General features: G+C 48.5%; 1 protein-coding gene across 1 annotated transcript; it reads right to left on the bottom strand.

The window, feature by feature from the left end:
* Positions 1–8279: 8279 nt before the first annotated feature.
* Positions 8280–16694, bottom strand: SERPINA4 (serpin family A member 4). Its single transcript, NM_001131754.1, is given in 5 exon segments — positions 8280–8787; positions 9904–10063; positions 10949–11222; positions 14051–14716; positions 16642–16694. Coding segments are annotated over 4 exon segments (1284 nt in total). The 5' UTR covers positions 14700–14716; positions 16642–16694; the 3' UTR covers positions 8280–8586.
* Positions 16695–16851: the final 157 nt, after the last annotated feature.

Here is a 16851-nt window from a genome sequence, read left to right as displayed (position 1 = left end):
GCCTGGCTGATGCTTCTGCTCTGAAGTGGGGCACTGGTCTTAATTACTAGTAGGGTGACCAACCATTCCAATTTGCTGGGACTGAGGAATTTCCAATGGTGTGGGATATTCAGTGCTAAAACTGGCAAAGACCTTGGCAAACTGAGATGAGTTGGCTACTTGAGTCATTAGGCTCTTGCCTTGTTCTGGGATCCAGCCTCTAGCTCCTGATCTAGGTCTTGTGTCTTAATAACTTTCCCATTTTTCTTGTCTTCTCTTCTCAGTCTTTGTGGGGCTGTCAATCTTGCCTTAAACATCTGCTATGATCCTCCTGTAATCAGCCACCATGCTTCCCTCTGCCCATCATCTGCTTGCCTGCATGAGCTAAAACATACCGGTACTACCTTTCTTCTTCCTTCCTTCCTTCCATCCATCTATCCATCCACCCATTTATTCATCCATCCATCCATCCATCCATCCATCCATTCATCCATCCACCCATCCGTCTATCCATTTTTCCATCTATCCATCTATCCATCCATCCATCCATCCATCCATCCATCCATCCATCCATTCATCCATCCATCCATCCATTTATCCATCCACCCATCCTTATAGCCTTCCATCCATCTTTCCTTCATTTCATCCCTCCAATATCAATGTTTATTGAGATCTAACCATGTCCCAGAAAATACCCCTGGCCTCAAGAAGAGAGACCAATATCTCAATAGATGAACTAAAGATAGAAAGTCGATGCTGTGACACATGTCTCCACAATAAAGACACACAGGGAGGAATGGTCCATTCTCCCGTGGTTGGAGAGAGGAATGGAATAGGAAAAGCTTTGTGAAGGTGGTGACCTTGGATCTGGATTTTTGAACCTTGTCTAGGTTTTTATCAGCCCTGGCTGGGTGGAGAGGAGTGAACAGACAGAAGAGCTTACAGCACAGCAGTAGGAGGCTGCATTTTGGGCTGAGAGAACCACAGAAGTGATAGCAGTACAGCCTGAGGGGGTGGTGGGGCACTGGGAGCCCATCAGAGAGGAAGAAGGGAGGACAGAGAGAAGCCAGATCAGGGCCAGATGGAGGGCTTGGAAGTCCTGCTGGGCTGGGAACCAGGGTTGAACTTCATTCTTAAGAGAAGGAGGGAGAAATTATCTTGGGCTGTCATGGGTATGGTCGCCTGGAGATCAAGACAGGACCAAGTGACACTGCTGTGATAATCCAGGCGAGAGATGATGGTGGTGTGGGCCAAGGCAACAGGGGTGAGGCTGGAGAGGAGGAGACACATTAAGGAAGGAGAATGGACCTGGTGTGAGCTGAGGGGTAGGTTTTGGAAGCCTGTATGGAGGATGATGAGTTCAGTTTTGGACCTAGTGAGCCTGAAGGGCCTGTGGTGCCTGCTGGCAGAGATGACACAGGTGAATGGGTCTAAAGAGAGATTTGGAGGCAAGAACAGAGACAGGAACTAAAGTGAAGGAAGCACATGGGATCAGGGGTGTCCTGGGGCAAGGAGAGGACAAGAGAAGAGGATGAAGCATAGAATGCTGAGACCCTCAGCATAAGCCTGAGCAGAGAGGGAGAGAGAGCTCACAAAGGTGATGATGGCTGGGAAGGAGGAGGACCAGGGCAGGAAACAAGGGAGGACAAGGGATGTCACTGTCAGTGTCAGATGCAGCAGAACATTCAAGTAGATGAGGATGGTCACTGGTCCATGGAATCCACCAGGGTGATCTGGGTGGGAAGGTGGGAGCAGGAGCCCAGGGCCAGCAGGCTGAGAAGTCAAGGAGACAGTCAAGGCAGATTGCTCCTTGATGAGAAGGCTGGGAAGGAGGTGGGGCAGAGGGAGCTGTGGCTTGGAGGGAGGGACTTCCCAGGTTTGGGGGAAGAAGCTGAAAGGGAGGTTAAAGGTGGTTATTAATGGAAGGAGACTCCCCCAGGGAGCAGGAGGCCAAGAGAACACACAGCTCTGTGTCAAGAAGAGCAACACCTGTTCTTATGAAATTGGAGGAAAAGAGGAATGTTAGTTTGCTAGGGCTGCCATAATTAATCACCACAAACTGGGTGGCTTGAAACAATAGGAATTCACTCTCTCACAGTTCTGGAGGCCAGAAGTCTGAATCCTGGCAGAGCCACGCTCCCACCGAAGTCAATCACCCCAGGAGAGCTAGACACTTGAGTGGGTGGCTCTGAGGACGTGCGAACTTGGCTGGCCCCATTTGGTCTGTTCTCCATCCCTGCTCAGCAACTCTGCAGCCAGAGAGCCAGCCAGGGCTGGTGAGGGATGACCTCCGCCGGCCTGATGGGGCAGCCTCATTAACTCAGTCTTGATAGGCTTAGGCCTTGGCTTAAAGGCAATTGTGTCCTTTCTAGACCACATGGTTGGCTTCACGCCCAGTTCTTGTCAAATCAGCATTCTTCTTTCAGAATAGCTGTTAACCCCACCTAAGGACCAGGTAGGTCATGGTCAATTTTTTCCATTGACATCAAGAGCAACAAGGAGCTCTCGCCTCCATAGGTGAGTTTCATGCCATAGATTATTATGTAACAATGTTGAGCAGAATGCCTTTAAATGGGGGCTCTTACTGTCTCAGCTGCCTGGGCCCCATCACTGGCAGCCCACTTCATCTGTTCTGGTGACCTGCCCAGCTCTGGCAGGCATACCAGTTGTCACCCTTGTTCCACAGCACACAGTTGTTACAAAAGATGAATGAGATAACAGCAGTTAACGTTTGTAAGGCACTAATGCTGAACCACTAGCTTAAGTGCTTTACATACAGGAACTCAGCAAACACCCATGATAGGCTTATGAGTTAGGTATTGTCATCTCCATTCCATAAGTGAGGGAACTGAGGCACAGAGAGACCACCCAAGACCCTCACCCAGTGTTATGGGTTGAATTGCCCCCAACCCTCCAAATTCACGTGTTGAAGCCCATACCTGGAGTACCCCAGGATATGACCTTATTTAGAAATAGGGTCCTTGCAGATGTAATTAGTTAAAATGAGGTCATAACAGAGTGGGCCCCTACTCCGATATTACTGGTGTTCTTTTACAAAGGAGGAATTTGGACACCAGCAGTCACGCAGAAAGAACACCACAGGAGGAGGAAGGCAGAGATTGAGGTGATGTGCCTACATTTAAGGGACATTCAAGATTGCCAGAAAACCTTCAGAAGCCGGGGGAGAGGTGTGGAATAGATTCTTCCTCACCGATCTTAGATTCCTGGCCTCCAGAACTGAGAGACAATGTATTTCTGTTGGTTAAACCACATCATTTATGGTCCTTCCTTAGAGCAGCACTAGGAAGCAAATACACTCAGTAATTCCTGGATTTCAGATTCAGATTTAAGCATCCTGGCTCCAAAGTCCAGGTTCTATACTTGGATGCTTGCAGCCTCTTCATACCTCCTGGAAAGCACTCAGCATCATGCCTTGCTCATTGCAGGTGCTCAGAGCACAGGAGCTGTTCATATTAGTTCTGCCTCTTCTTTGATAAGGGCCCACTCCCAGGCAGTCAGGGATGAAGCAGACCAGTGTGCCCTTCACCCACTCCATGGAGTCAGAAGCCAGGGGCTGCCAGATCTGTGTCTTCAGTGGATCCCATGTCCATCCTCCCGTTTCTACTGCCACAGCTGCAGTGGGTCTCTGTGCCCAGAGGACACTGCCATGTACAGGTGAGGAAATTAAGACCCAAACAGGTAAAGCGATTGCCCCGCAGTGCATTGTTAGTGAAGAAGCTGAGACTGCAGCCTTGTCTGAATCCAAATTTTACACTGGGGAGGTCCCTCTGGCTTCCTGGCTAGCAGCCTGTGAAACTGTGACATATTAATAATAAGAAATATACATTTAGTCTCTGGCTCGAGTTCCTGAGACAGTGCCTCTAGCATCCTTGTAGATAGGGGTACTAAGAGAATTGTTTGTTTAATATTTGGTCTTTGACCTGATTCCTGAGAGCTTAGTAATTTCCCGAGTGGCAAGAGCATCTGATGAAGAGCTCCTGGATCCCTTGCAGTTTCTTGGGTGATAGGGACATCTTTTTTCTAGTGAAGCAAGTCTTGGTGGGCTCCTGGGTAGGCTCATAAGGAATCTGGTTACCAGGGAAATCAACCATGGAATTAGAGGGTTGGAGGTTTCAGCCCACCCCCCCTCCTCATGACCTCCTAAGATGGGAGAGAGGCTGCAGGTTGAGTTGATCACCAGTGGCCAATGATGTAATTAATCATGCCTATGTAATGAAACCTCCATAAAAACCCCAAAAAGGACAGAGTTTGGGCACTTTGGGACAGCTGAAAGGATGGAGGCTCCTGGAGGGTGGTACACTGGGGGAGGACATGGAAGCTCTGTGCCCAGTACGCTACACCTGGCCCTCTGACTCTCTTTTATCTGGCTGTTCATCTGTATCCTTTATTAATAAAATAGACCAGTAAGCAAAAGTGTTTCCCTGAGTTCTGTGAGCCCTCCTAGCTAATGAACTGAACCTGAGGAGGGAGTTGTGGGAACCTCGCTTTATAGCCAGTTGGTCATAAAGTATAGGTAACGGCCTACTACTTGCAACTGGCATCTGGCATCTGAAGTGGGGCCAGTCTTGTGCAACAGAGCCCTTAACCAATGGGATCTGACATTATCTCCAGGTAGATAGTGTTGGAATTGAATTGAATTGAACTGCAGGACACCCAGTCAGTGTCTGCTGGACAATTTGGTGGTTGGAGAAATCCCACACACATTTTGGTGACCAGAGGTGAACTGTAGTGTTGAGAACTTGAAAAAAAGTTTGTTTCCTCCTATCTCAAACATGCCCAAACCCCACTCTGTAACTAGCTGTTGAATGAAAGAATGAAAAACCAAATAAACCCACGCTGCATTTCTCTACACACCAATTTACTAGAGTCATGCAAACTTGTCACCTTCCACTAGGCTACATCACTGCCACTCACATTGGCTTCCTCTGCCCTTTCCCCTAGTTGCAAAGTGCAGAAAGACTTTGTTTTCCTGCTGGAAGATAACTTCTGAACTCACAAACAGGCATGGTTCCTCCGAGCGCTCACTGCTGCTGTTGAGAGGCCTACCTCTCTAGTGGTGTAACAAGGGCCACACAAATGAGAGACCCCACAGGGGAGCAGCAACGGGAAAAGCGGACTCGGGTACTGCTCTAAAGAGGCAAGATCTCCTGCATGAAGTCTTTTTAATTTTTATTATTTTTTTTAATGCTCCAAAAGGGCATTTTGAAATCTGAAGAGCTGAACTAAATATTTGCCCAATCAATTCCAGGGCCATGTCAAGGGGTGGTGATGCAGAGCAAATAGCTCGGTGACCTTGCTCCTGGCTCAACCTTTTCTATTCATTCATTCATTCATTCATTCATTCATTCATGCAACAAATATCAGTTGGGCCTCTCTCATATCCAGTTGGCACTGGGGCCAGGTGAGCTGAAGGAATGCAAGGTCAACAGGTCCCCACCTTTGAAATGTCCTATCTAATAGGGATGGTGGGGGTGGGGGCAGACATTCTTATCAGGTCAACCATGTTTGATGGTGGGATGACAGTCTGCCTTAGAGAGGTGAGCGGTTTCTGTGAGGTCTTGAGAGAGTGCAGATTCTTAGAGGTAGGACGCTATGGGAAACCTGGGAAAACAAGACTTACTGTGACTGCAGCCACTGGGTACATGAGAGCAAGAGGAGGAACTGAGGAAGAACAGGCAGGGGGTGACCAGATCAGAGAGGGCCTTGACTATAAATAGGGGCCTTTGAACCTTATTTTGTAGGCAATAGGGAGCCATCAACTATTTTTGAGTAGTGGAGGGTTGAGATTAATCAGAATAAGGAGGCTTCACTCTCAAGGCTGAATTGAGGATGACTTGCTTCCTTTCTCTCTCCTTCATCACTTCAGGGCTGTGGTCATTCAACATCACCACGCCCTGCCATGCTGTTGCCATAGTAACCCTAGACCTTGGCCTTCTTTCAGGTTTGTCTTCCACCCTGGAATCCACTCACCCACGTACCTCTGTGGGGGCAGAAGAGGGAGCAAGTCAGCCTGAGTCTTACTTTATTCCTTGCCTGATTGTTGAAAACCAGAATCCAGCTTCCCAGAAGGCACGGGGGAAATGAATCACTCTTTGAGCTAGCAGGCTTGCTTTGCGGCCAACAAAATCAAGGGGTAGAAAGGAGAGCATGCATTCCCCTGAGCCCCAGAGGCCTTGGGTGCCCTCAGGCATTTACTGGACAGCTTCTCCTGAGTGAAGCCCAGAGCTGGTATAACTAACTCAGAATGGCCTCGCCGGGCAATTTCCTTTATGGAACATTTCCTCATCAGGTTCTCCTGAGGCTGCACTCGTGTCCAGCTCAGGACTGTATTTTAGGGGCAGGAAGGGAGACGAATGCTTTTGGGCTTTCCCCTTCCATCTTCCTCCCTTCCGCAAGGACTTTTCCACCATACAAGAGTAGTCTGTCTATTGCTCCAAATATCAGTTTCCTGGTTTCCTGGCAGTGAGCCTGTTCCTGTGGTTGCAGCGTTATTTGGGCCAGGGATCCCTGTGTCGCACAATTACTGGAATATTTTGGCTCTTAAACAGTCATCAACACTGGAGGCAGCTCTCCGGCCTGTTGCCCTGGTCACCTTCTCCTTGGTGAAAATTCTGGGTTTGTGACAGTGAGACATCCTGCTTGCCAGAGCCAAGAGCCTGAGCCAGCTGGGTCTTGTTCTGAAGCCCATGGCTGAGTTTTCAGTATCGGCCCTGGGCCTCCTGGACACTGAGCAAGCACCCTGGAGTGGACGTGGTGAGCAGCCATGATTCCCAAAGCCTAGAAGATTCTTTGAGCTGGTCCTAAAGTAGCAGCCTCTAATCTTTCAGTCCAGGACAGACTCTGAGGGGAGATTCTGCCCCCACTGGATCTACCAAAAGAGGAGAGCTGAGAGCTGAAGTCTTATTTAGAAACTTCTGGAAGCTCAGTTAGGAACTTCAGGCGCCAGTGTGGTGAGAAGGGCCTATAAATCTGCCTTTTTGGAACTTCCCCTTGCGGGGACTCAGTGTCAATTTTCCTGAGTAGCGAAAGTGTCAACATGAAAAATGCTTGGGGTCCCCAGATGGCAGTGGGATTTGGTGGAGAGAGATCCCCAGCTCAGAGCCTGTGGTGGCAGCACTGACGGTCAGGGCTGCGGGAATGAGGGCAATAATAACATAGCTAATGTTTGCATAGCACCGTTGTGAGACTTGACATATACAGTCACTGTTTAATCCTCCCAACAGCCCTATGAGGTCAGTAGCATTATCATCATCCCACTTTATAGATGAATATACTGAGGCCCAGAGACGTGAAATGACTTCCCCAGGATCACACTACTTCTAAGGAGCACAGCTGGGACTTGAACCCAGGAATTCTGGTTTTGAACATGCTGGCAACTTGGACACCACCGAGTGGGAGTGAAATGGCCTGCCTGGCAGGAGGATGAGCAGCTGATAGGAAAGCGTGTGGGAACTGTTGCCCTGGCCCTGAAAGCACAGGGTGAGCTGGGCCGAGGAAAAGGAAAGGAGACGTCCTTTCTGGCTGGACCGTTCCCAGCTCTAACTGTCCCGGGAACTCCGTGTCCATGATCAAGGGCGGGAGACAGTGCTGGAGCCCAGCTGCAACTGATGCCCTGGCCACCAAGAAAACCACAGGGTCCTGCCCAGAGAAGTGCATTTGCCAGAAATCACCAAGGCTCAGGGCAAACAGAACCACATCCCATCCACCTGCCTTGCCCTATGGAGGGGGTGGTCTATTCTCACGGACTCTGGGTGGATCCACCCCACATACTCAACCAGTCTAAGCTGGACCACCTGGGCCAGAAAGGTGTGGAAACTGAGGCCCAATAGGGCTGGATTTGCCCGAAGATCCAGAGCACAGAGCCTGGATGTAAAAGCAAGAGTCTCTGTGTCTGCAATGTGCTCTTTGGCCACAGCCATTGTCCTGGGAGAGACACGGGTCACATCTCTGTAGCCACAGGAGGGGACAGTGCCTCACTGGGCTCTTCTGACCAGGTCCCTGTGGAAGCCACCCTGGTGGTGTCTGCCCTTCCGTGGCTTTCTCAGCCCCTGCTCTGGAGCAAGGTACCAGCCCTGCCTGAGGCAGCTGACTGCCCACACCCAGTCCCCTTTCCATAAACCTGGATAACCTACTGGAATCTGGAATGGGACTTGGAGCTCTCATACCTTGTGTCTGGGACCAGGTCTGCCAGGGGAGTCCGGGGCAAACCCAGGAGGGCCAGGCACAGGACGCATTTACTGAGTGTCTACCATGTGCAAGACACTGAACCAGGGTCTTCATGGCATCGTGTTGTTTACTCGGTACAATCACCCTGTTGTGAAAAGGGCCCGCCCCCTTTCCAGAGGCAGAAACTTGCTCCAAGAGGTTGGATGCTCTGCCAGAGGCTGCACAGCACCAGAGTGTGGAATGTCCAGGCCCTGCCCATCTCAGTGCCGCTCCCCGCTCCCCACCGGCCAGCACCTGCTGTCCTGGACTCCTGGACCTTCGGTGTCATCCTTGTCGCCCACTCTAAACACAGAGCTACTCACTCCCAGCCCTCCCCTGCCGCATCCTCCTGCTTGGAACAGATGAGCAGCCCTGGGAGGGCTATTGTTTCGTGGGGTCGACGACCTTGCCCAGAAAGAGGACACTCTGGGTGCTGGTGGAAAAGATCACCACAAGGAAGGGCCGGTTGAATCGCAGGATGTGGCGATTGGTCTGGGCAGAGAAGAATTTGATCGTGAAGCTGGTGGCTGCTGCAGCCTCGGTGCCAGCCTCATCCACGTCCAACGTGGCCTTGTGGAAACTCTGGGAGGAAAATCACAAGTGTTATCTCCAAGCCATCAAGAGAGGGGGCCTGGACAAGACTGCGAGAGCCAGAAACTGCTAGGGAATAATATTGCACATAACAGCCTACAAGGCCATTTCTTGGGGATAACACAGCAAGAATTTCATTTGGGCGGATTTTTGAGCTGGAGACCTCCTGCCACACACAATCATGGTAGCTCTCATTAAACGAGCACTTGCTCTGTGCCCAGGGCTTTGCATGCATCTTATTTGATCTTCGTAGCCATCCTATGAGGTCAGCAGTATGATGTCCATTTGAAAAGTGAGGAAAATAAATTCAGAAACTGGTACCCCTTCAATAACCATAAGAGGAAGAACCGGAATTCAAACTTGACCCCAAGGCTCTACCCCCTCGTGCACTTTTCTTGTCAGAAGTCTTGAGTCTCTTTCTCTTATCTGCAAAGTCTCCCTAATACAGACGCACCCAATGCAGCCTCACCTGTGTTTCTCCTCTGTTTCCTCTTTTTTCTTTCTTTCTTTTTTTTTTTTTTTTTTGAGATGGAATCTTACTCACTCTGTCACCCAGGCTGGAGTGCAGTGGCCTGATCTCTGGTCACATTGCAACCTCTGCCTCCCAGGCTCAAGCAATTCTCCTACCTCAGCCTCCTGAGTAGCTGAGATTACAGGTGCCCACCACCTGCCACAACACCATGCTAATTTTTGTATTTTTAGTAGAGTTGGAGTTTCACCATTTTGCCCTTGCTGGTCTCGAATTCCTGACCTCAAGTGATCCGCCTGCCTTGGCCTCCCAAAGTGCTGGGATTACAGGCATGAGTTACCACGCCCGGCCCCTCCTCCATTTTCTATCATTGCGTTTATCTCTCTATGAAGACATTGTGTCCCCGACTAGACTGGGAGAGCTCTCTGAGGGCAGGGGCTGGTTCAACACTATATCTCCAGCACCGAGCACCACGTCTAGGGCTGGTTGATTGGTGGATGCTGATGCCTATAGATGACTGAACACACTCAGGCTCTGAGACTCCATGTGGCAGCTTGGGAGCCCCATCACCTGGCAGCTCCCATGGGCACAAGTGCCCTACCGAGTTCTCTAGGGATTGCTGACTGTTGACGACTTACTTTGGATGCCTCCAGTTTTTGCTGTTTGGTGATGCCGGATAAGTCAGCCCTCTTGGAGAACAGATCCGTGAAGCCCAGCCTGGGCAAAATCTGATCTAATACATAGGAGCCAGAAATGGAGAACTTGGGAAAATGCAACTCTAGCTTCTTGTAAAAATTCCTGAAAGGGGCATTGAGTTAAAACATTAGATTAATGAACAAGCCAGGATCCCTGCTGGGCAGAGCCCTCCTTGGTGGCCCTTCCTAGCTGGCTGTATTCCATCTGAGTTCTGTCCCCACAAACAGCTTCGGCTCAGACCACCTCCCACAAATGGGTGTTGAAAGGCCAGGTTCCTTTGTACCCAGGGCCTGCTGTCTGTGGGATCTCCTGCCCTTGGGAACCCCTCTTCAGAGGTTGCTTCCTGTGGGTGTTCAGGTGCCCAGGGAGACAGATGTAAGTCTCGCTAGGTGGCAGTTTTGCCTTTGCCTCTGTTATAGCCCTGTGGGTTTTATTCTTTTTGAACCAGCTAATTTCTTTGGATTGGATTCTCTCCATCATGAAAGTTGGGTGAATTTTCTATCCACATGTGCCCTTGGGCTAGGATCCTTTTCTTATATATGGTTGAAGACTTTTTCCAATCATAACCAGAGTGATGGGAAGCCTTCCTGTTAATTCCTTGGGTAGGTGGATGGAGATTTTTTGAATCCCACTATGGCAGCTTAGTCAACCTTCTGGGCCAGAAGGGCTACCTCTTCATTGCACAGAAGTAACCCCTCAGAGAGGCGGAATCTCTTGACCCAAGTCTTGTGCAGTGGAAGAGCTATGTCTAGAACCCAGGACTCTGAACTCCTACTGTGGTTCTTTTTTCTCTAATGAGGGGGAAGTCATATTTTAAATATAACAGGAGAGTTCATCATTTAAAGGAAGCCCATGGAAGGTCTCACAGCAAGTGAGAATTCTCTCATAATTTGGCGATCACTCTCTATTTTGGGGCACTGTCTTTCATTAGAAAGGTACATTTGATGGATAGTACTGTAGATTCAGCCCCCACAGCACACTGATTACCTCTTCTGCAACAAGTTGTTCCACCTCATTAGCATCTCTGGAGTCAAAACCTCTTCAATCTCCCTCATTTTGCCTTGGTTAGGGAGAATGAAAAACACGGTTGTGTCTCCTTTGTAATCCATCCGTAGCACCGAGCAGGGCAAGTATCTGTCATGAAGATACCAGTGATGCTCCTGGTCCTGCAGCATCATGGGCACCCGGACTGTTGTGTTCTCATCAACATAGAAGTCTTTAGGAGTGGTCCTTGAGGAAATGAATGGTTTCTCCCACAGGGCTGAAAGGAAGATGAAAAGAAGGTACAGGACATCTGCAAGCCACAGAGCCAGTCCTCCAGCCAGGGAATGCCATCTGGTGTTCTGAGCTACAGAAACAGTCGCTCCAGATCCTGCCCTATGAGCCCATCAAGGTGTCCCATTTTGATCATTCAAAACCTGACATGCCTGGGGAATGGATCCCTTAAGCCTCATTTAAATTTTAAAATGAGAGATAGCAGAGGATGTTCGTTTTCTAATATGTGAGTAGGATTGATAGAGAAGAAACAAGGGATGCTAGAAAGAGGGGTTCGTTGTTAGGTGAGCATCCTTGAGAAGAAGAGAGGAGATGGCAGAGTGTGAGCAGAGGGGTTGGCCTTCCATAAGAGGTGGGTCACTACTGCCATGATGAGAGGAGGGCATCTGAGCTTGTGGGTTCAAATGCAGGGAGGTGAGAAGATTTGGAGATGAGTAGATTTGGAGGTGAGAAGATGAGAGATTTCCTGTTTAAGTGATTCTGTTTTCTCAATGAAGAGTGAGACAAGATTGTTAAGTGAGAGTCATGAGTGGGGAGGACATTTGAGAAGGATGAATCTGTTATTATAGTTGTTTTGGAGAGTGGAGATATGTAAGTAGGATTGCTGGACAGTGTAGAGAGATAAATGAAAATTTGCATTCACAAATATCAAGTGAGACCATCAGCCCCGTTGGATGTTTTTCTTCAACCATATTCAGCTGCTGGGTGCAGATGTGGACTAGTTAGACCTTTAGGTTTAAGCAGGTTTGCAGCTTTGGAGGGTAAGTATGACAGAAGGAGGGAAAACCAAGGAAGTTAAGAGCTCAGAGTGTTTGTAAGGAACTGACCACAATGATGACCATGGAATCACTGTAGTGTGAGGAGGGAAGCAAGGACAGGAGGCGATGTGCAGTGAGGTGGTGGCAGGTAGGGTGAATGGACTAAGGTCTCCATGCCAGGAATTTTAGTCCAGGGAAAAGCAAGGGATCTGGGATTCTAACCAATGTCTTCCTGACAGTGAAACTCATACTACTGTTTCTCTTCCTTCCTTACTTAATTTTTTTAAAAGTTTAAAAATTTTGTTATTTCAAAGCAAAGCTTTTTTTTTGGAGATAGAGTCTCATTCTGTCACCCAGACCAGAGTGTGGTGGCAAAATCTCAGCAACCTCCACTTCCTGGGTTCAAGTGATTCTCCTGCCTCAGCCTCCCAAGTGGCTGGGATTACAGGCATGTGCCATGAAGCCTGGCTAATTTTTTTTTTTTTTTTTTTTTTGTATTTTTAGTAGAGACAGGGTTTTGCCATGTTGGCCAGGCTGGTCTTGAACTCCTGATTTCAATATCCACCTGCCTTGGCCTCCCAAAGTGCTGGAATTACAGGTGTGAGCCACTACGCCCAGCCTCAAAACAAAGCTTTTTTAAAAAAGTTTTCAATGGTGCATGACAATTCCATATGCAAATTACGTGGGATGACTAATTTGGCTGAATCATTAGGCTGGGAGTTGCTCCCTAGAATTTTGCTCCCTGTAGCTTCGGAGTTCAAGCTGGTTAGAACTATGAGATTTCGAAGGAGATTACTCTCTGAAGGCCCTGGTAGTCAGATATGATGATGGTCAGACTCAGCAGTGCTCTATGTGCTCCAGTTTGCCCCTGCTTGTCTCCAAGCTCCTTTCCCAAGTCTAACCCCACTAAACAACAGCAGCCCCAGGCTACCACCAGAAACTATGCAGTGATGCTCCCCTCCATGGCAGCACTCTGATGGCTGGTTGAGCCTGGCATATAAGATTCCCCTCTAAGCTCTGACTTGTCCGCTTACATGGGCAACTTTCTCTCTGTCCTTCCAACTCTTCTTTCCTCTAGACCTTCACTTTCCCAGCCGCAATTGTGTGGGGCCTAATTCCTATAATGATCTCCTTACCATTGACTTGAGGTGGCTCTCCTTCTCTGATGAAACCCTGACTAATACACACCGTACAAAGTTGTTCGCACACTGCGATATCAACTGTGTGGACATATATGTGTGTGAATGGAAGGTGAAGAAAAGATGCTAAAACATTAACATTTGTTGCCTCTGAGTGGTAGGACTAGAGATTATGTCTACTTTCTCCTTTATGCTTTTACATATTTTTAAAGCTTCAAAATGAGCATTGTTATCATTAGATGAATTATAGTTTCTATTTATTGAGTACATAAAATGGTCAGGGGTCAACAAACAAAAAAGTTTATAGAGATATTAACTATTTTAGGCATTGCAGATCATTCAATCTCTGCAGTAATGAATCAATCTGCCATTGTAGCATGAAGTCAGCCACAGACAATACATAAATGAATGGGCCTGGCTGTGTGACAATAAAACTTTATTTACAAAACCAGTGGCTGAACACATTTGGCCCATGGGCTGTAGTTTGCCCATCTCTTTAGACCCTTTTCTAAGGAGCATATACATGGGTTAATCATTTGATCCTCAAAGCCAACCTTCGAATTAGAGACTTGTCTTATCCCTGCTTTGAGCAAACAAGCTGACCTGTTTGCACTGTTGGTAGAGGCTGAGCTCAGATATGAATCCAGCAATTCAACTAATGATCACTGGCTATAATGCATTTTATACATTATTTTTATGAAGAAAATATGTCTAAGGATAGGAAGGAATGGAAACCTTGATACTACAGAGTCTTCAACATACAACATTCTCACATTGCATTCCCTGAGGGTTGCTCAACCCTATCAGACACAACCTTTTTACTTACCTTTTTATAAAAATATATTTAATCAGTCAACAAATTAGGGGGTTGGAAGTAGTGGTGTGGATTTAGCATATACCAATGATCTGACTCTCACCTTTGAAGTAAATGTAATTCACCAGCACCATCAAGACGTCCTTCTTGAGCTCACTGACCAAATCCACAATCTTCCCTCGGGTTTCCTTCTTGACGTGGTCGTTGATAAGCTGGATTGTGCCCACAGTGTCGTAGAAGTTGGTGTGGAAGAGTTTAGCCTCATAGAAGGTCATGGTGTCATTCAGGAATTTTGCAAGGAACTTCAGGTTGTGGCTCAGGAACAGAGCACTGCCCACGCGTGTTTCCAGCCCATGGCCGGGGAGGTTGAGAGTGTGCAGGAGGTGCTGGAAGCCCCTATGGACATCGGACTCAGACAGCTCGGTGAGGTTGAAGCCCAGGCCCTCGAGGATCTGGCTGCGGCTGTGTGAGCAAGCCCCCAGGGAAAGCATGGCGTAGGCGGCCGAGATGCTCAGCGGGGAGAAAAAGATGTTCTTCCCCGGGGTCTCCGAAGCGATCAGGTAGTAGAAGCGGAAGGCAAAGTCAGCATTGGCAGGGGCTATCTTGAGGCTGGGGGAGCCCTCACCTGTCTCCAGAATCTGCTGGTGGGAGCTGTTACTGCAACTCTCACCATCATGCTCAATGTGCAGCTGGCCATGAGAAAGGGCCAGTAGTCCAACCAGCAGGAGGAGCAGGTAGTCGATAAGATGCATCCTCTGCACTCTCAGGCCTATGGGAGGGAAGAGAATGCCCAGGAAATTCCCCCAGCAGAACACCTGGCCCTACTGAGAAGGCGGGCAGTGGGCCAGCACCTGGAGATCGTGAGTGACAACCTCAACTCCTGCAGATAGGCTTGTGAATGGCAATGTAACGCCCACCACCTTCCACATGTATGGTGACAGCAACACTATTGGATGGCAATGTTTTAGACTTACAAGGCGCACTCCTTGTGTCCATCATGTCATTGTGTTTCCCACCTGTGTGAGCTCTGCACAGCACTAGACTCCATTCTCACTCAACAGAGCAGGAAATGAAGACTCCCAAAGTGACTCACCCAAGTCACCTACCTAGCACATATCCCAACCAGAACCCACATCCCCAGACTCAGGTGCTGCTTCTCCCACACTTGTCTTTCAGATGAGTTGATTTCATTAGCGCAGTGATTTTGCATGGAGGATGGCAATCATCGGAGTTTATTTTAGTGTCTGCTCCACAAACATCTGTGGAGTGCTTTATATGGTTTACAAACCACTTTCATGCCATTTAGTTTGACCCTCCCACCCCTGTAGAGGTCAGTAGAACTGGTCTTTGTATTGTTACTCCGTACAGACGAGGACACGAATGTTTAATAAGTGACCTGCCCAAAGTTGCGGGGATAGAATTGGTACCCTTTCCATAATGAACATCTGTCCAAGACAGGATGTTCCAGTTTCTCCCCCAAATCTGCTCCTGCCCCATCAAATGGTCCCACCAGTATCTGGTTGTCAGACCAAAAAGCTTCTAGGCTTCTATCCACCCACAATCCATTTAATCCACTTTCATGACCTGCAGGGTTCGGGTTTTTTTGTTTTTTTTGTTTTTGAGACAGGGTCTCACTCTGTCACCCAAGCTGGAGTGCAGTGGTGTAATCATGGCTTACTGCAGCATTGACTTCCTGGGCTCAGGTGATCCTCCCACTTCACCCTTCCAAGTAGCTGGAACTACAGGAGTGCACATTCACATACTCTAATTTTTTGTAGAGTCGGGGTCTCACCATGCTGCCCAAGCTGGTCTCCAACTCCTAGACTCTCCTGTAGGTTCTTCAGCCTCTCACCCCCTCTACTGCTATGATCCTCAACCAGGGCTCAGAAAACTTTTTCTGCAAAGTGCCAGATAGTAATATCTGTGGTTTTGCAGACCACACAGTCTCTGCTGCCACTACCCAACGCTGCTGTGGCAGCTGGAAACAGCCACAGACCGGATATGCATGAACAGGCGTGGCTGTGTTTCAGTGAAACTTCACTTACAGACGCTGAAATGTGAATTTCATATTATTTTCCTGTGTCACAAAATGTTGTTCTTCTATTGATTTTTCAACATTTATATATTTATCTTTTATACTTATCACTTATATTTTATATTTATATTTTACATCTTGCATTCTTAGCTCATGGGCAGTGGGCCAGATTTGACCTACAAGCTGTGGTTTGTTGACCCCTGACCTAGACCCTTGCAGAAAGCTTCCTAGTCTTTCTGCTCTCTCTTCTCCACTCAGCAGTTGGAGGGATCATTTAGAAACATACATAGGACCGCATCACTCACAGACACACCTCCCCTCCAGCATGAGCTCCCCAAGATCACCTGGATTGGGAGCCAGAAGACCTTGGTCCCCAGTCAGTGCCGCCCTGTACCAGCTGTGTGTCCCTGGGGGAGGCTTTTCTGGGTCTCCGGGCACAGTCACCCACCAGTGCCCATGGACCCTAGGCTGGGGCCTTTCTAGCCTGAGTATTTCTCACCTCTAGCAAGAGTGACCAAGTGTCCCAGCTTGCCTGGGACTTTCCTGGTTTTAGCACTGAAAATATATCCCAGAAGAATTCTCAGTCTTGGGCAAAGCGGAACAGTTGGTCACCCTCCCTCTAGAGTCTCTCGTCTCCATTGTCTCAGGGGGTTACTCACGGCACAGTCTGTCCTGGAGTGGACCCCCTGGGTGGCTGTCTCAGCTCTGTCTTATCAAGCCCAGGAGGACTGGTCAAACCAGGCCTTCTCAGTACCACCCACTCTCTCCCGACCAGGTAATTATTAACAAACAGGCCATGGGCGCAGCATTTCCTTGACAAGGAAAACTCACCAGAAGTTGGTTCACCCCCTCCCAAGAAGACACCCCAC

The sequence above is a fragment of the Pongo abelii genome, chromosome 15 (assembly GCF_028885655.2).
Source record: "Pongo abelii isolate AG06213 chromosome 15, NHGRI_mPonAbe1-v2.0_pri, whole genome shotgun sequence".
Taxonomy (NCBI): Eukaryota; Metazoa; Chordata; class Mammalia; order Primates; family Hominidae; genus Pongo; species Pongo abelii.
The sequence above is the reverse complement of the archived record's forward strand: the minus strand, read 5'-3'. Positions and strand labels throughout refer to the sequence as shown.